Source organism: Lissotriton vulgaris, chromosome 6 (genome assembly GCF_964263255.1).
Source record: "Lissotriton vulgaris chromosome 6, aLisVul1.2, whole genome shotgun sequence".
In the NCBI taxonomy this organism is placed as follows: domain Eukaryota; kingdom Metazoa; phylum Chordata; class Amphibia; order Caudata; family Salamandridae; genus Lissotriton; species Lissotriton vulgaris.
In genome coordinates, this window is record NC_141694.1 from 432,688,382 (window position 1) to 432,708,231 (window position 19,850).

General features: G+C 44.0%; 1 protein-coding gene across 3 annotated transcripts in view; it reads right to left on the reverse strand.

Annotated features, from left to right (window-relative positions):
* Positions 1-7,571: 7,571 nt before the first annotated feature.
* DST (dystonin) overlaps positions 7,572-19,850 on the reverse strand; it is a 1,528,317-nt gene continuing 1,516,038 nt past the window's right edge. For 2 of the 3 annotated variants that reach the window (XM_086926448.1, XM_086926449.1), the window contains 2 exons: positions 17,425-17,548; positions 7,572-8,551 (listed from right to left, as the gene is read on the reverse strand). In XM_086926448.1, coding sequence (XP_086782574.1) covers positions 8,298-8,551; positions 17,425-17,548 — 378 coding nt within the window. In that variant the 3' untranslated portion in view covers positions 7,572-8,297. The remainder of the gene's footprint in view (positions 8,552-17,424; positions 17,549-19,850) is intronic. The other variant, XM_086926451.1, reaches the window with a different exon arrangement.

The following is a 19,850-nucleotide window of genomic DNA, read 5'->3' on the forward strand; positions in this document are numbered from 1 at the left end:
ATTTATCAGCACCTAGTGGTCAATGGTACCGAAAGTGGAAAAGAGATCATGTATGATCAATGTGCAGAGGTGGCCTTGAACTCAGTCATGTAAAGAGTTCTGTTTTAATGTGTAATAAGGTGATGTTTGTGCCAGTGTTGGATATGAAGCTACACTGGAAGTGGCTGAGATAGCTATTAGACTTCATAAAATCTGCTGAATGACAGGCGAAGACTGTTCAATTGCCTTAGCTCCAAAAGAAAGGCCCAAGCTGGGTCTACAATTAACTAGGATACCAGAGTCAGCAAAGGCTTTCTTTAGGATAGGCATGATGATATCATATTAAAGCCCTAAGAAATTATTCCTACCGCTGGATAGAGTGGACTTTCAACATGTTGGTGATTATAGGTGTAAGTGTAAGTAGACCTGTGCTAATGACTCTAGGGGGACAAATGTCTCAAGATATAAGTGATTAAAGGAAAAAAAGAATGTCACTAATGTCTGTCTCGCACTCACAGAGAGTGCAAGACAGATAACCAAATGTATTTGGTAAAGGAAAGGATGTTATCACAGACATCCATGGAGGGGTCAGATATGATAGAAAAGGAAGGGGAGACACCCGCCCCTTGAGAATGCTTAAGAATCATTTGGAGGAATTAAACCATCCAGCAATGAGAGACTGCAGGTATGTGTCTTTGCCCTAGGACAAACCCATATGGGAACTCATGAAATTATGATCATCTGCACAGTCTTAAGAAGAATCTAGAGCTTGATTCAAACAATATGACTGCCAGAGAAATTTATTAAGGAAGGTATATGGCATTGTACCCCATCCCATCCTACCCCATCTTAATTTCACCTCTGTCCACTATGGTAGTGTATGTGCTCTTTACACTATACCACAATCTCTTGGTTTGTAGCTAGGGTTGCACTACACAACTCCACACATACCTATCCTGCCATAAGTAGTATAAGAGAATATGAAATCGTAAAGAAAGCCAGAGGCGTGGAGGTAGTTGACATTCTAAATTGGGGTAGTTATGTAAGAAATATATGCCAATAAATCCAGATGTGTTCTGCAAGTGATTTTGTCTAAAATACATGCATTCTGAAGGTAGGGGTGCATGAGTGGACTGCGTATGTGCATGTGCGCAATCAGAATACTAAAATGGCACAGAAACAGCATAACTTACTCACTGGATATCTGCTTTCTGTAGAACAGTTCTGTAAGTGCTTCTTTAAAAGTTTTGCAGTCTGGTACATAAAAGCAGGTCTACTCCTATGAAAAGTGTTAAATAGCTGGGGGGTCTTTCTGGGTATCTTACTGCACATTTAGTTTATGCAGAGAAAAGCTAATGTTATGTGGAATCAATTTTGTCATAGAGAAGGTCTCATAAAAAGTATCATATTCACAAAACCTGGTCCTACTGTACACTAGGCAATCTCTTTTAAACTATCTCCTGTTGACTCGTTCGTGTGGTTATTCTTAACCTTACACCCACTCCAGGAGTTTACAACAGGGTGTGCCTGTCTTTAAAATATCCTCATACAATCTGTGCGTGTCATTCCCTGTGTGTCTACAGTCCCTACTCTCAAGCTGTGCCCGTGCAATCCCGTGTGTGGATGCGGAGAGGGATAGGTCAGATTAAATCAAAAAAGGTCAGAAAAAATGTGTGGATGATGGGAAGGTACCTCACGGGAGCAACCACCAGGGAACTGCTGACAGGTTCTCGTCAGTATGTTCCGCTTCTCATCATTGGCTCCTTCCCATCGAAAATAAACAAAATAGAAAGTAGGAAAACATGTTAATTAACTCAATAGTGTATGTCCCTACAGCACTGATGTGCATCTACCCCCACAGATATCAACACCGCTATTCAGTGTGATACTGTATTAAAAATGTAGTTAGAAGTCCCTAGCTATTCGGACATCTTTATTCTATGCTGGGTATCTACTCCCACTAAAACCAACACTCTACCGTTGTGCTTCGTTTTTGTATTCTATGAAGCCAACATGTTTCATTGCCTGTGTAAGTTCGTAGGCAACTTCTTCAGGGCTGGGGGTGTTTTCTCCACACACCGCCGGGCGCCACCGGCGTTTAAATCTGTAGACACAATAGACACCAACAGAAGGCAAAACAACATAAAAAACATAGAGTGACACAAATTAGTTGGGTGCCCATTTCCTCTAGATGTACATAAAATCCAACTGTTTCAGGGACAGGTTTAGACATATTACCTTCATTTCTGTGCCTACTGGCATACCTGGGATTCCTCGTACCCTCGTATGTGGTACTGGTCCGCCTTTGGGGTTTGTTTTTTGGTCGCTTCTCGTCGACCTGCAATCATGCACACACTTAGTAAGTACCTTGTACCTCCTCGCTGTGCCTCTCTTGCCCGTTTATTTAATTTGCAAAATTTACAATAAAAAATGATCATCGCCAGCATAACTTGTGCCTCAATGTCGCCTAGGCTCCCTGATATTATGGCCGTTCTCGTTTCTCCACTTTCCAGTACAACTACGCTCGCACTGGGTCACATTTCAAACCCACATCCTTTCACCTCCCTTATGCTAGTTCGCGATTCTTAAGGTGTGAGTAAATAACTACCACAGGTCTGTTTATTTGCCAGCTATTCCTAGGGCTCTGGATACTTCAAGTATTTTCTTATTCCGGATCCCTATCCTTACCGTCTATGTCTGTAGACGTTTCTTTTACTCGGGGCTCCACTACCTCAAGCCTTGTTCACGCCGACTTTGTTAAATGTTGGCATGTGACGTAGCGTGTCACCTGACCTGCTACTTCGTTGCGGCCATCTTGGAACGAGGAGTTCTCTCGTTCTTCCCTACACCATGGCTGTGCCGGATCCTGATAGTGTATGTGATTTCTCCATTGTTAATTGCTCAAATGCATTTGTCTGCCAATATCGATATCACATTGATGAATTTCACTGTTTAGATAAAGAAATTATAATTGTTAATCTATGGAATCCTATTCCTTGATATATTCTCAGTGAGTATGAGATCCAGGAGTTATCTCAGCTGATTTTACCAGTTAGGGATATATTAATTTCCCTATATGTACCACCCCTTCTCCAGGGAGACGTAACTCAAAGGGCCCTCCTGTCAGTGCTCATTCATCTTACAGATATCTTATTCCATTCAATAAGATCATTGAGTCCATCTTTATCTGCCCTTTCTTGGTAAATCCAGCGAGCTTCCTTTGACATCAGCCTGATTTCAATCGTTCTAGGGTCCCCCATGATTTTTTCTAGGATCACCCAGCGTATGTCTTTAGGTTGATGTTGCGCCAGTTTGAAATGCTGTACCAGCTTAGTTGTTAATCGTCCTGCTCTCAACGTGCTGAGATGTTCTTGAATGCGGACCTTGGCCTTTCTGGTTGTTAGCCCAATGTAATGAAGTCCGCATGGGCACGTTAGCCGATATATGACATTAGCTGTATTGCAGTTCGTCAGGCTATTCAAATTCCATATTCTCTCATTCATCAGTTGGACACTCTTCGTTTTTTCAGTAAGTCCGCACACTGAGCAACATCCACACGGGTGATACCCAGCGACTGGTTGTGGTGCTACACCTTCCTGTCTGGGTCGTGAATGCACTAGCCTGTCTGTCAGATTTGGGATCGTGTATCTATGTGGGACAGTTCGAGACTCACTATATTCATCATCCATCGAACCCGTACCAGAAGAATATCTGCCTCTGGAAATGATTTATTGATGATGTCCTATGCGTGTGGACTGGGTCAGAGTCTACATTACAGGAGTTTTTTACATGGTTGAACAACTTGGACCCTTGTCTGAAATTGACATGGCATTACAATAGAAAGACAGCAGTATACCTGGACATTGATATACTAGCCCAGGACCATCAACTTACCACACAGGTCCACAAGAAGCCGACTGACAAAAATTCGTTGCTCCACTATAACTCATACCACCCTCGTGCACTCCGTGACAATCTGCCGGTAGGACAGTTCCTCCGGTATAGACGGAACTGCAGCACTAGAGAGAAATATGTGGAAGAAGCGAGTGATTTGACGGCGAAGCTAGAGAAACGTGCGTATCCCAAAAGAGTAGTTAAATCTGCATGGAAGCGAGCTCTGATTACTCCACGAGAAAGTCTTCTTGAGAGAGTACCAAAGGAAACAGGAGATTGTCTACCGGTGGTCACCACCTTTGATTCATTGTCCTCAAAGATCCGCCTGTTCTTAAGAAAGCACTGGCACCTTCTGAGTACTAGCAGTTTCAAGATGCCACCACCGCGGTTTGCCTTTCGAAGATCCCAAAATCTGAAGGACAGGCTAGTGCATTCACGACCCAGACAGGAAGGTGTAGCACCACAACCAGTCGCTAGGCATCACCCGTGTGGATGTTGCTCAGTGTGCGGACTTACTGAAAAAACGAAGAGTGTCCGACTGATGAATGGGAGAATATGGAATTTGAATAGTCTGACGAACTGCAATACAGCTAATGTCATATATCGGCTCACGTGCCCATTCGGACTTCATTACATTGGGGTAACAACCAGAAAGGCCAAGGTCCGCATTCAAGAACATCTCAGCACGTTGAGAGCAGGACGATTAACAACTAAGCTGGTACAGCATTTCAAACTGGCGCAACATCAACCTAAAGACATACGCTGGGTGATCCTAGAAAAAATCATGGGGGACCCTAGAACGATTGAAATCAGGCTGATGTCAAAGGAAGCTCGCTGGATTTACCAAGAAAGGGCAGATAAAGATGGACTCAATGATCTTATTGACTGGAATAAGATATCTGTAAGATGAATGAGCACTGACAGGAGGGCCCTTTGAGTTACGTCTCCCTGGAGAAGGGGTGGTACATACAGGGAAATTAATATATCCCTAACTGGTCAAATCAGATGAGATAACTCCTGGATCTCATACTCACTGAGAATATATAAAGGAATAGGATTCCATAGATTAACAATTATAATTTCTTTATCTAAACAGTGAAATTCATCAATGTGATATCAATATTGGCAGACAAATGCATTTGAGCAATTAACAATCGAGAAATCACATACACTATCAGGAGACGGCACAGCCATGGTGTTGGGAAGAACGAGAGATCTCCCCGTTCCAAGATGGCCGTCACGAAGTAGCAGGTCATGTGACACGCTACGTCACACGCCAACATTTAACAAAGTCGGCGTGAACAAGGCTTGAGGTAGCGGGATCGGGAGCCCCGAGTAAAAGAAACGTCTACAGACATAGACGGTAAGGAGAGGGATCCGGAATAAGAATATACTTGAAGTATCCAGAACCCCAAGGAATAGCTGGCAAATATACAGACCTGTGGTAGTTATTTACTCACCCCTTAAGAATCGCGAACTAGCATACGGGAGGTGAAAGGATGCGGGTTTGAAATGTGACCCAGTGCGAGCGCAGTTGTACTGGAAAGTGGAGAAACGAGAACGGCCATAATATCAGGGACCCTAGGCGAAATCGAGGCACAAGTTATGCTGGCGATGATCATTTTTAATTGTAAATTTCACAAATTAAATAAACGGGCAAGAGAGGCACAGCGAGGAGGTACAAGGTACTTACTAAGTGTGTGCATGATTGCAGGTCGACGAGAAGCGACCAAAAAACAAACCCCAAAGGCGGACCAGTACCACATACGAGGGAACAAGAAACCCCAGGTATGCCAGTAGGCACAGAGATGAAGGTAATACGTCTAAACATGTCCCTGAAACAGTTGGATTTTATGTACATCTAGAGGAAATGGGCACCCAACTAATGTGTGTCACTCTATGTTTTTTATGTTGTTTTGTCTTCTGTTGGTGTCTATTGTGTCTACAGATTTAAACGCCGGCGGCGCCCGGCGGTGTGTGGAGAAAACACCCCCAGCCCTGAAGAAGTTGCAGACGAAATTACACAGGCAATGAAACTTGTTGGCTTCATAGAATACAAAAACGAAGCACAACGGTAGAGTGTTGGTTTTAGTGGGAGTAGATACCCATCATAGAATAAAGATGTCCGAATAGCTAGGGACTTCTAACTACATTTTTAATACAGTATCACACTGAATAGCGGTGTTGATACCTGTGGGGGTAGATGCACATCAGTGCTGTAGGGACATACACCATTGAGTTAATTAACATTTTTTCCTACTTTCTATTTTGTTTATTTTCGATGGGAAGGAGCCAATGATGAGAAGTGGAACATATTGACGAGAACCTGTCAGCAGTTCCCTGGTGGTTGCTCCCGTGAGGTACCTTCCCATCATCCACACATTTTTTCTGACCTTTTTTTATTTAATCTGACCTATCCCTCTCCGCATCCACACACGGGATTGCACGAGCACAGCTTGAGAGTAGGGACTGTAGATACACAGGGAATGACACGCACAGATTGTATGAGGATATTTTAAAGACAGGCCCACACTGTTGTAAACTCCTGGAGTGGGTGTAAGGTTAAGAATAACCACACGAACGAGTCAACAGGAGATAGTTTAAAAGAGATTGCCTAGTGTACAGTAGGACCAGGTTTTGTGAATATGATGATTTGAGTGGAGGGTCCCGGGGTCTGACATTTCCCTCTGAGCTCCTATTTTTTGAGACTCATAAAAAGTGTACCAGTCCTGCATGGGCTAGTGGTATTTGGGACTACATTGCTTAGTTGATTAGGGGGTGAAAAAGTATGTTTTAAGAACTAGTCTAGCAATCCAACATCATCGTCAAGACCTACAGCATCATATTCAGAGCAACTAGTTCCAACACACCTCTCAATCTGGCTGATCAGTTCCAGATATAGGTTCAGAAGAGCAAGAACATTAGAACAGAACCAGAAATAAACATCTAATTCAAGGTAATGAAAATCTGATATTCTAACTCAAAATAGATACACCAGCGCCTTTACTTCTTCAATTCAGGAAACAGCTGAAAACCTACCTTTCCAAGGAACATTTCACCTGGAAATAACAGGATTCACTCGATCCCCACATGGACGCCAGATGAAGAGATCCTTCTTTACCATGTTCCCTCCCTAGTACACAGCTCTGTTGTTTTTTAACTGAAAGTTATATGCCTACAAAAAGCCAATTTACATTTCTACTTCATGGATGACTAAGGTAAAACATTTCATAATAAATGGTAGTTTTTGTCAGGCATGCAATATTTTCATATACAATTCATGATTCACTGTAATGCAGACATAACACTCCTGGGACTGTGACAGACTCTAAAGTATTAGAATATATCATTGCTACCACTTTAGAACTACCTGTAGAATCGGCAGCTTTGTAGCAAATATGTTAGAAAACTGTGCTGTGAAATTCCCTGTTTGGCTTCAATTTTTCTAAACTTTTCTTGGGGAACACCTCCCCACCCTCTGTCTTCAAAGTTTCCTGGACAGTGTCAGGCTAGGTTGCAACAGTTTTGTAAGTGCTGCTTTTGGCTGCCAGTCCCCTTCTGCATCCAACACCTTATTGACTCCTCCAAACTAAAGGTAGACACTGAAAACAGACCAGGTAGTATAAAGGGTGGTTCAATATGGAGTTGTTTGAGGGTCTACCAGGGTCAAAACTTGGGAGTCAGTTACCAGCCATGCATTTCAGGGACATTGTTTATTTCATATCTTTCGGCAAGCAAAATTGCTTTAATACAAAATAATTTCATACAGTGCTACCGCCCACTCAAGCAAAGAAAATCTCACATTTACATGAATGCACTTAATTGTTTTTGTACAGTACAATAGTTCTAGTCGCCAGGATAACTCTGGCCTCAGATAAGTTAATGGCACAGACTGTGCTGCAAGATATTTTAGTACAGTATCATGTTGCTTACAAGTGCTTTAAAGTGACTTTCGTACGTTCTCTAACCATGTTAATTTAAAAAATACCTGTTCACGCTCTTATTGTTATTATTGATTAAGTTCAAAATGTGCACTTGCGACTTTGCAATTTAATAGCTACTGAGAAATGCAAGGAGTCACCTGCAGCCATTCACTAAAGCCCTAGTGCTGAGCCTATTGTAGTTGATTCAGGATGCCGATGTACATCCGGGAACTGTTTTAGCATACCTTATGCACATTGCTGTGTAAAAGTGTTAGTGTTTAACTTAAAATATTCTTCATTCTCTCCAAATAAAATATGGCAAAACAAGAAACATCAGACACAATTTATACACATAAAATAACAGGACAAATACACAAATAAGGCCTTCTCCATAATTAAAAATCCACCTCTTGCAATATTTCACAATAATTTCTACATAATATCTTACATCTTAAAAACTTAAATATTTAATGCACAGGAAGAGAGCTCGAGTTCATGACACTATCTTTTGGAGGAGGAGTTCAGCTTGCTCGCTGGCGACCTCCGCTGAGGCGTTGGGATTTTGGAAGGCCTGCCGGATGAGGGCCGAGATCCTGCTCGGGGGGACGGCCTAGTGGCGTCGCGTGCAGCGTCTGTCATGTCTGAACACACAGACTGAATTTCTGAAATGTCAAAGTCCGATGCATCGCTGCTTCTACGGCTGCCAGTCTTACTGCCTGCTCGACTGTCAGGCCGGCTAGGAGTCTTTTTCGATTCTTGAAGAAGAGAAAAATGAAAAATAAGCTATTAAACAAATGCAAAAAACAGAGTCCGCAAGCGAGTCAATTTGGAAAACCTTAAGCAATCTCAGGGGTCAGGGCACAGTTAGAGATTCAGTCCATATTACATTATGCAAGTTGTAAAGATTATCAGTAGGGGAGAGTGAAAAAACATCTGCCATTAAGTGGAAGGGGAAGAATCTGAGTTTAAAAAAAGAAAATTCATACACTAAGAGGAAGGATTGTGTTCTTCTTACGCAGTTGTGTCTGCCACAATAATGGTGTGGTGTGGCTCACTGGTTAGAGGCGGCAGACCCGGAAGCAGAGGACGGCCCGGGACCAGGGTTCAATTCCCGAAGCGGCAGGGTCGTGGACCAGGGTCAGCGGACTCGATAATTCTTGCCTTGGTGCCTACTCTAACCAGGGATCACACTTGGCAACTCTGGGCATAAGCTTGCCTCATCTCCACAACAGCCTCCCACATACGCCGGGGATGCCTGGTTTCACCTTGGAGATACCCAGTAGGGACCATCTCACAGGGAAAGCCAGGACAGGTTCCCCAGCGGTCTACAGCGCAGAGATACCCCATGTGGGGTGATTCATGCGCTTTACAAGACATCATTACATTACACAATAAAGAGGCGGTGGGGCGAGTGGTAGGGTTAAAATAAGATTTTTATTTAAAATAAAAACTTACCTGGATCTGCCTCCCACGTCAAACTCAGTCTTGTCCTTCCTGGTCCCAGCAAGCACTGGGGCCACGTCACAGACTCCCATCCGATTACCGTGCTGCAGAGCAGCATGGGGATTGGTCTGAGCAGTCAGAAAAAACGCACTGCTCAGACCAGGGAGTCTGTGGGGTTTCTTCATCCCAGATGCTCAATGCAGCTGGGCTGGAACAAACCTAAGTGCGCATGTGTGTTTTGGTCGGCCTGAGACGGCCAGCTAAAACACATATGCGCACTTATGGAGTGGAGTGCACATCGCACTCCTCCTCCCAATGCCTCACCCCTCCCTTCGCAAGCTGGTTCAGAGGCAGAAAATGACAAATAAAACGATGACATTGTTTTATTTTTCATTTACTGATGCTGAGCCAGTGAGTGAGGCGCAGCTCCTCCGCCATTGCGGAGGAGCCGCTACTGTTCTTAAGCAATTACATAAAGCGTCATATTACTAGCCTGAAGTCATCGCTTTTCCACTGCTTTCTGCAAAATTATCTAAGACTGGCTGGCTCTAATTATTCTGATTGGCTGTCAATCAAATTAGCTGGTCTAATTACAGGAACCAAGTTCGATTGGCTGTGAGACTGTCAATCATATGGGTTGAAAAAGGAAGTTGTTTCGGCAGTTGATTTATCACTTAAAAAATCATAATCAGGTGCTGTTTTTAGACCACTCTGGCTGCAGATCAGCCAATTCCAATAGCTAGGGCCACCTGCAAATTCCTAGACTTAGAACTCAAGTCTAAGAGGCATGAGTTGTAACAAATTTGGTGGGAGGGGCAACTAAGCACTTAATATTTTGTAGCAACATACTTTTCAACGCACCGGCATTTAGCAGGTGTCACAGACTTTTTCCCGTGTTTTTCACCAAGTAACCCAATAGGATTGCCCTCTTAAATGCCTTGATTTTACCACTTTTTTTATTCAAGAGGTTGACAGGTATGTGGCAGTCAGCGAACCACTATGTAATTGTGCTTGCTAATTTTCGGTCTATTAGTATTGAACTGGATTCTGAAAGGTGAATGATCATAATGCTCCAAATCAATAATCGGTGGAGAGAAATAAAGAATAATTTCGCCAACCTCCTAGTAATCCAGGGCATATTTGGTTGCAAATTATTTAATTGTGTAAAAAGAAACTTGAAAGACAATTTATGAACACATAATGCAAGCTCTCTCTTATACTAGTTCCCATTACCTAACACTACACGATTCCACTAGCATGTCATAGTACAGACCTTGAAAATATTTGTGAAAACCTCTGATAAGCCGATCCCTACTGTAATCATAATGGAAATTATCGAATGTCAATCTGTTATGGTGGCCTCAGATGCACATGCCAAAGTAGTTCAACTCTGTCAGAATAAGGGTGCATGGATTTCATATAATTAAGTCTAGCTTGATATAGAATTACCAACTTGTGCATTTTAAGGCACATTATAAAGAACTGACAATGCTGAAGAACAAGTTACTTATCTTTGATAACGCTCTTTGTGGTAGAGACTCTATCTAACAATTATTCATCACCTTTTAAATACTTCCCCAGGCATTAAACTGGATCTGGAAATACCTCTGTGTGCTGGCAGGTGGCACTGATGCGTCTCTCATTGGAAATAACGTGAGGAGCCCAAATAGGTACCACAGAGCAGTATTGACGTCAGTTGCTTTCGAGCCTATCAGCTCCCCAGATGCAGAGCCCCAACAGTGAATTGGCATTAAGCATTGTGTAGATTGCTAGATTTGACATATTTTTAGTGGGCAGAGCCCAATTCACAGAATGGGGAGGATGGAAGGACTGGTGAAGAATCTGCAGTTAGATGGAGTTTCTACCAAAAAGAGTGTTCGCCCCAGGTGTGGAAGAGACCTTGCACCACCTCCCAGTGTAACTGCCACTTGTGATCCACTAGGCAAAAACGACTGAGTTTGTCCACACTGGCCTGTGAGGATACCGTTAGATGGTTCACCACCAGGAAGATTCTATGGTGCTCCAGCAATTTCCAGATGCGCAGAGCCTCCTGGCACAGGGTCCATGACCCCATCCCCACCTTGTTTGCTGCAATACCACAAGGCAGTGATGTTGTCTGTGAGCACCTGCACCAGCCAATGGCTCTCACCTCCAGAAAGTTGATATTGAGCCAGGCCTCCGTCAAAGGCCTGAGGCTTCTGATCTCTGCATCTCCCAGGTGGCAGCCCCAACACACAAGTGATATATCAAAAAACAATGTCTCAACTGGAAAACATTTAGAGAAGGCAATTTTCTGGTAGCAGAAGTAACGAGGGAAGGGGGAAAAAGAAACAAAAGGTAGACCACAGCAGGAATGCTGCAAGGAACAGGATTATTTTATATATATAATATAAGTAGTTATATCAGCACTACAGTATAATTAAATAAAACAGTGACCTTACCATACAAGTGTGTACTGGATGTGCAAGTGACAGTGGGCAGCGCAGTGACACAAGGATGAAATAACAGCGTGAAAGGCGCAATGGAAAATTAAGTAAAATGTGGTAAAATACAAAAATAATATATACAATGTCAATCTAGGTCAATTGGGTAAATTAATTTGACCACAATAGGTGCGAACGTTCTGGGCTGAGTAGTCAACGGCGTTGCAACTTGTTCAATTTCAGGTCATCGTAAGGACAAAGGTCACTTGATTTGGGAGTAGTGCAGGGCACAGCAAGCGATGTCGCCTGGCAGGGTGGTATGGGAAGATCCAAGCACGCAGTGGCAGTCAAGGCAGAAGGCAGAAGAAACCTTAAAGTTGAAGCAAGGTCATGCGTGGGACTGCACCGGGGCTGGAACCACTCCGGCGGTCCACGGGGTTCAGGGGTTGAAGATCTCTTGATTAGGAGAAGTTTTCAGCTGAGAAAAACCCGGGGCTAAGCACATCAATCAGCGGGGTCAGTTGATTCCGTTAAGAGAGGCGATTAGTGATTTCTAATCCGGCAAGTCGGGCGGCAGACAAGTAAAGCGTCAGTGATGCATCGGCCACTATTGTCATCTCTGGGAGAAGGTCTGTCACTGAACCATTCGTGGTCGAACAACTACCGCTGTAGTTCTTTAGCAGTCTCCTCTGAGAACTGGGCTTGATGGAGAGATCCCCCTTTGATGTTGAGCCCACTGAGATTTCAGATGCTACTGCAGAGCCCGAATACGCTACTTTGTGTGGTTGACCAGCAGGATGTAGGAGGCTAACAGTCCCAGCAGCCTTAGAGTTGAGGACATCAGAAATCATGGACACAGGCTAAAAGATCAAGATCATGGTCTATTTGTCCTAGGCACTCCTTCCCGGTGGGGAAAGGCACAACACTGGACTGCATCCAGAATGGCTCAGATAAAATGCATGTCTGAGAAGGAGTCAGGTGTCACTTCGGCACTTTGATAGCGAACCACAAGGATGTCAGGGGTTCGCCATAGTTTGGAGGTGTTTGATGATTACTTCATGTAAACCTGCCTTCAGTATTCATTTGTCATGGTAAGGGGATACTGGGACCACTGACCTCTAAAGATGTGCTGCAACCATCACCCCTTAACAGCATTGCGCCCCCAGGGGGCTATGCTGAGACCAAAGGGGAGCACAGCAAACTGGAAATGCTCCTGTCCCACCATGAACCGTATACACTGCCCGTGGGCCTGAAGAATGGTCATAAGAAAATAAGCATCCTGCAGTTCCAACGCTACCATCCAGTCTCCAGACAGACAGGACCTGGTCCAGAGAGCATCTCATATTTGTACTTCCCAAGGAAGGCTTTGACACGCTGCAGATCTAAAATGGGACCAAGCCCTCCCTTCTTCTTTGGCACCAGGAAGTAGCGGGAGTAACAACCTACCTCTGATGCAAGATTCCTCTTGATAATGCCCCTTGCCCATGGTTTGCACTTCTTGCCTTAAGATGGTCAGATGGTCCTCTGTCACTCGTCCCGGGGAAGGTGAAAGGCGAGGTGGAAGGGTCGGGAAGAGTAGGGCATACCCCTTCTGTACACTTTGCATGATCCACCAATCCGATGCTATGGACTGCTAGTCTGGACTGCCATTGTCGGATCCAGCCTCCAGCCGGGTTGTTGTGCTCCACTAAGGGCAAGCCAAATGGGCTTGGCAGGTGGGTCCATGGAGGAGGCGGTAGACTGACTGGCGATCAGTCCCTGACTGTGGGATAGGTGGGTGCCATGGCCTCGACTGGGAACCCTCTGAGGGTTCTTGTATGGAATGCCCATGTCTGAGCCATGGACGGGTCCAAATGGCTGGTGTAATTGCATTACGGGGCAGACAAACCCAAGAAGCATCCTGGGGCACTGCTTTCTTTGAAATGGCCCAGAGCAGAGTCTGTTTTGTCTTCATAAGGACAAGTTGAGTCAAAGGGCATGTCCATAAGGGAATACTGTTCATCGCCGGAGAAACAAGTAGATCTCAACCAGGCATGGCAATAAAAAGCGGTAAGAGTGTCAAAGGCTTGAGCAATGGAATCTGTGGTATCCAGACCAAAATGATAGAAAATATTGCAGCATCATGGCGATCTTGTATGGTTTGAGTCAGTACGTGATGAAGTTCTTAGGGACCCCTGGGAGAACTGGAGCTACAGAGTCCCAGAGAGTGTGGGAATAGCAGCCTAAAAGGCAGCTGGCACTGACCTTCTGCCGACCCAACCTAATGGAAAAAAATACCCTCTTCTCAAAGGTCTCTACCCTCTCACACTAGTTATCAGGAGCATTAGTCAGAAAGACATTCGGGTTTGTACTGCTGGAGGAAGCTTGCACCACCAAGCTCTCGGGGGAAGTGTGCTGAGTCAGAAAAGTGGATTTGTTGGGGGCAGGGCGATGGCACCACACAATCTGGTGTTTGATAGGGGTACCACAGCGGGGCTTGGCCTAGGCCCCTAAAAGAGTCTCTGTAAGGGCCTCATTAAAGGGCAACAAGGGCTCAGTATTAGTCTGCCCCGGTTAGAGAACTTCAGTAAGTCATTAGTTTTGACCTCCATGGTGGGGACCTGGAGGTTGAGAGCCTCAGCCGCCCTCCACATACGCAGTGCGAAGGAGGCACTTTCCTCAATGGCAGAGTTTAGAGGTGAGACTAGGTCAGTATTATGAGAGGTGCAAGGCCACTGGCACTTTTGAGGTCATCATATCTATTTTCTTCATGGTTGGGCTGCCAGAACTCATCTCCTGAATCATACTAATTGTCAGAGTCTGTCCTAAATAGAGAATGCAGAGTAGGAGTCCTGTCCTGTGGAACCACATAGCTGAGAGGCTTAGGTGTAGTGGGCAATGGCTGTGGTTGATGGATACCAAGAGCAGCCTCCGTCGAGGTCGTGCCGACTCTGATTCGAAGATCACAACGGATATCGTCACTAGCGTCCATGGAGTTGGTACTGGTTATGATGTTCTGGGAACCGATGTAGAATGTGGACCCAGATGAGGAGACGGCAATGTCGTCTGTAGGGGCCTGGTTGTGGGCAAAGAGGGTTCAAGTGGTGCATGGGGTGAACCTGCTGACAGTATCCCAGATGGAGAACCTATTGGCTCTGTAGGGCCCACAGGTGTGCCAGAGGGAGTCGGAAGGGATCGAAAGGCTCAGAGCATGGCCTTGTGAAACTGCTGGATCTGACTTGGCTTCTCTGACAGTCTCGGAAACTCAGGTTGTGCCAGGAAAAGTTTCTGGACTTTGGGAACAAGATCAGCATGACAAGGCCTTGTGATACCCGAGGATTGGGAGAATGACTATGTTCGAGCTTGGGACCAACTACTCACAGTGGGCAATATTTTACAGATTAAAATTCCTGGTAGGTTTATAGTGGTTGTGAACAACAATCTCATCTTAAATGAGGGGTTCTATAACAAATACCCATGGAAACAACATTGAACTTGTCACTTAACTTTAATGGTGCCCAATCATGTTGATTTTGAGATTTTAGGCAGTAGAGTCTGTTATTTTCTTGTAGTACAGTTCTTTGAATATATAATCTAAGATGGTATTTTTGTTTCAAGACCACATAAACACAATGTCAAATTAATATGATTTGTATATACTTATTTTATCAATGAAAAAGATCTCTGAACATACACAATCATATATAAACATGATTAAGAGTCCTCCAGTCGTCCTTATAGCTTCCAATTATTTTCTTTAATTAGAATTTGGGGGCATATTATCAAGGACAGGCGATACATTATTGCCGCTTTTATCGGCAGGAAACTGCAGATAAAGTGGCGATAATGGCCTTGATAATATGCTCCATGAATTCCAATCGAAGCCCATGTTAGATGTGTTCACATCTAACATGGGCTTCGATTGGAATTCATAGAGCATATTATCAAGGCCATTATCGCCGCTTTATCGGCAGTTTACTGCAGATAAAAGCGGCGATAATGTATCGCCTGTCCTTGATAATATGCCCCTTGGTTCTTCTGCCAGCCAACACAGGTTTCGTCAGTTGGTAAGTTAACCTATGACTCCCTCAGGGCTGTTATCTTCAGTTTTCTCACTTAATGGCAGATATATTCCCCAACTTATAGACGTAGCAATAGTATGCTAAATTCCAGTATGAATTTGTGTACACCAAAATAAATCTTGCAAAAAAATCTGTTATAGAACTGCAGGGACACACCATTCACTGGTGGGTATCTGAGTAACATTATTTTAATTGATTTGGACTTTTATATAAGCAGCATTGCATCATATGTCAGTACTTTTGTCAGATATTGGAAGACTCCTGAGCAATTTCATTGCGTAATTTTACTTATTAATTTAATTTGGAGTATTGCAATGTTGTGCTTGACTCTTTATGGATACTTCAGAGCATGAGATCAATTGTAAAATCACTAAGATTACAGATACAGTCAGTTGCAACTCTATTAGACTTTGCTGCTCCTGGTTAGTCCTTCAGCCAAAAACGCATCTGAGCAGTTCTGTTTTGAGGAGCATCTTAAAAGGAACACCATTGGTTCTTCCATCAGATAAGGGTTGAGAGGGATCCAGAAGTTATGGTCTTGTGCACCATGTGAATGACCACCGTGCATTAGACATCACAAAGGTTGTTGCTGGATTAGGTGAGCAATGGAGAACTACATTCTCACAGGCATGAAGTGTGGAACCAGGTGTTGCAGGGACCACAGTTTTTTATCAAGTAGTTTTTGTGAACAATGCTCAAAGTTTTAAACTCATGGGCTTTCCCTGGCTGGTCTGATTCTAGAGCTTGTTGAATCTGTTTATAAGTATTTGTTTGGGGCGCTTGTAAAGACAAAGCCAGTAGTAGCCATACGAGTCATCAACAGGCTTCTTGTATCAGCTATTTAGTGTTAAATCTGAAGAAGTAGGATGATCTCCAGAAGTATGGGCAGTTCTACATTAACACCTAAAATAATGATATCTATACTACTATTATAAAGAGAGACCAGAAACCTTTTGGCAAGGTAAACTCGGGAACCACAGCACCAATCCACACACCCAATACATTGTTGGAATCCTCGGGGTGTGTAGATTGACATAGGCGACATAAAATAAAAATAAAACGTAAATTAAAACATTTTAATTTAAAAACAAAGTAGTCCCCTAAAACTAGCACCGACCGCGACGTAGCGCTGACCGCGACCTAGACGTGCGTGATGGCGACAGGCGGGGAGGAGCGGTGACGAGCAGCGAGGAGTGGCGGTGAAGTCCGGAGCGCGGGGAGGAGCGGCGGCTCAGGTAAGGCAAAGGTGAGGCGGGAGGCGGGCGGGAGGCGGGAGGCACGAGGCGGGCGGGAGGCTTCTGGGCAATGTCGGGGTGGGCGGGGCGGCGAGGCGGGAGGGAGGCGGGCTTTAGGCGGAAGGTGGTCTGGGCAATGTCGGGGCGGGTGGGGACCCGGGCGGGAGTGCACAGAAGCCGAAAATGCTGCCCCCGGCCCCCTTCTGCCCGGGCAACGCCGGGGCGGGCTGCTAGTGTATTATAAATTAGAGGACCGCATTCATAATGACTCCCAGATTCTAGCTTTCTGGGTGGTACTAGGCGGAGGTTGTAAACTTGGGGTCAGTTAAAGGGAAAAGTATTAAGGTCCGACCTTCCCAGTACTAGGGTCTCAGCTACGTCTCTATTTAGACAGGTTACGTTAGTTAGTGGTTTGTATTTTGTGTTTTTATTGTTTGAATGCAAAGGCATAGCATTCACCACTCACCTGCAAAATGTAGCCTGACTCTTGTTGCTGCTGTTGATAAGAGAGTGTTGTCTTCACCAGACTGGAAACCTTTCCCTGAAAGATATCCTGGTAATCGAAGTTTACTCCCCTGTATCGGAGTTCCCTAGAAACAACAATACATATTACAATTAAGAAGTGTGTCTTGTGTTGTTCTCCAAAAAAACTCATACTCAGAGCACCGGTAATGAAGTTTCAGTTATGGTATATGCTTGAATAAACAGCACCCTTCAGTGTGCGTTACTTCTTCCAAAAAATGCCTAATCTCCACACTCATTAAAACCTAGGGAGGTATATGACAACTAACCCTGGTCCGTTTGTGCTAGCACTAGAACCATTAGTGGGTAAACAGTGTCACAGTTTCACATCTATACCACGCTTGCACTTAGAGACACATCACGTGGTCTGCTAATATCATTGTGTATAGGTGATATGAAACTATATGTGCGCAACCCCCTTATAAGCCTTGGCCCAATCCTCAGGCAATTCATCTGATTCTGTTGTTTCTGAGGTATCACTATAAGCTGGAATAGATCAGTTATCTTGCCCCCCCACCCCCTCTTACAGCTAACAGCCAAAGATTGACACCTGATGTTCTGCTGGCTTGGTGTGAGTGCTCTGTAATATATTTAGGAATAAGAATCAACTGTGACAGATTCCATAATGATATAGAACTATGGTGAAGCTATTTCCCGTCTGGAAGCCAAGATTGCTAGGTGAATTCAACTTCCATTTTCTATGGCAGGGCGCACAACACTGACTCAAAATGGTGATATTTCCATAAATACTCTATTCTTTTTTTAATATCTCAATCACACTAACCAAAACATTTTTCCCCTATGGTGATTAGACTTGTTGGGCTCGCAAACAACCAAGACTCTGACAGGAAACATTAATATTGCCATATAACCAAGGAGGTTTGTGCAGTGACAGACCTAGAAATATATTATCTTTGCACACAAACACATGTTGCTATTTCCTGTACCACCCCCAACCTTAAATAGTAGAAACAGATAACACAAACTCCACTCCGCTCCAAGCACTCATCTGCCAATGCACATTAAGAGACCAAGCTGAAATACTCACTTTAAAAAAAGCAAAGCACAGGCATCGAAATAAATGGAAGGTAAAGTGGGGCTAGACTTCATTTATTTTCCTGAAATCCTGCTGATCAGAAACCCTGGTCTACCATTAACAGGAGGAGTAAGGTAGCAGCACACATTTTCAAACTGAACATAGTGAAATGGGGGGACCTTTACCTAGACAGTAACTTTAAACATACAAGAACAACACAGGCTGCCCTGATTGTATGCCCCTTGACATTGTTCTTTACCACTGAAAAATCACATAAAAATCAATCACACCTTCTTTTTCCAAGGATCCTCCCACCTTCAAACTACTACAACGTCTTATCACCAGCAAGTCGACCAAATGCTTGGTGATGTCACTTTACAACTCTATCCAAATACACACCCTTCCCACATGTCGACGTCGAAAAAAAAATGGAAAGTGAAGTTACAGACTTTGCTATCATACAAAGATTTGAAATTCTGTTCTTCACAAACAGCAGCCCTGTCTGGGTTGGATGAAACCCGTCTCACTAACATAGAAAACATGTGGCTTTATCTCTCCTATTAGCCAAAAGGCAAATGGCAAGGCACTAGGGAGACAGATCATTGACACACACAATGTGACTGACAGACCGTACACATTACAGTGAGCAATTGAAAATATATGCTGAACTACAAACTGTATCCTGCCTGTCCAAGGACATTTTGGGAACATTTTCCCACCTATTGATTACATGAGGCCTTCAGCACAAAAGGAACTGGGTCTGACCACTACCTTCTTAAGCAGCCTCAGCAAAACAGCAACACAAAATCACTGCAAATGTCTGACATGTAAATAGGAAAGAAGTCCTAAACTTGATTAAGATTTGAGGGGCATATTAGCAAGAACGGCGTTAAAATATCGCCGCTTCAGCGGCAGGAAACTGCCACTAAAGCGGCGATAATGGGCTTGATAATATGCCCTTGAGAATTCCAATAGAATGACAACAGCGGTATAAGGAGGGTTGTTTTGAGAACTTGATTTTCTCTTGTAAACACTGCCCTGTTTGGTATCCTCAAACCAGTTTTAACATTTCCTGATTAACTGCACTTGTTGCACTTTAGTTCCAGTCACAGGGTGACACTCACTGATCACATATCCGTTCATGTATACATGTTGTGTTTTGTTATATTGTGTCCAGTGGTCTTTTATGTTCAAACCCCCTCCCTTATGCTCCGTCCAGAGTGTGGCTACACCTGGGCGTATTGTAAGCAAACCCGATGATGAAGCATGTCACTCACTTCGGTGTGTCAGTCTAGAAATGATTAACTTCATTAATTTAGGTTCTACTCTTAAAA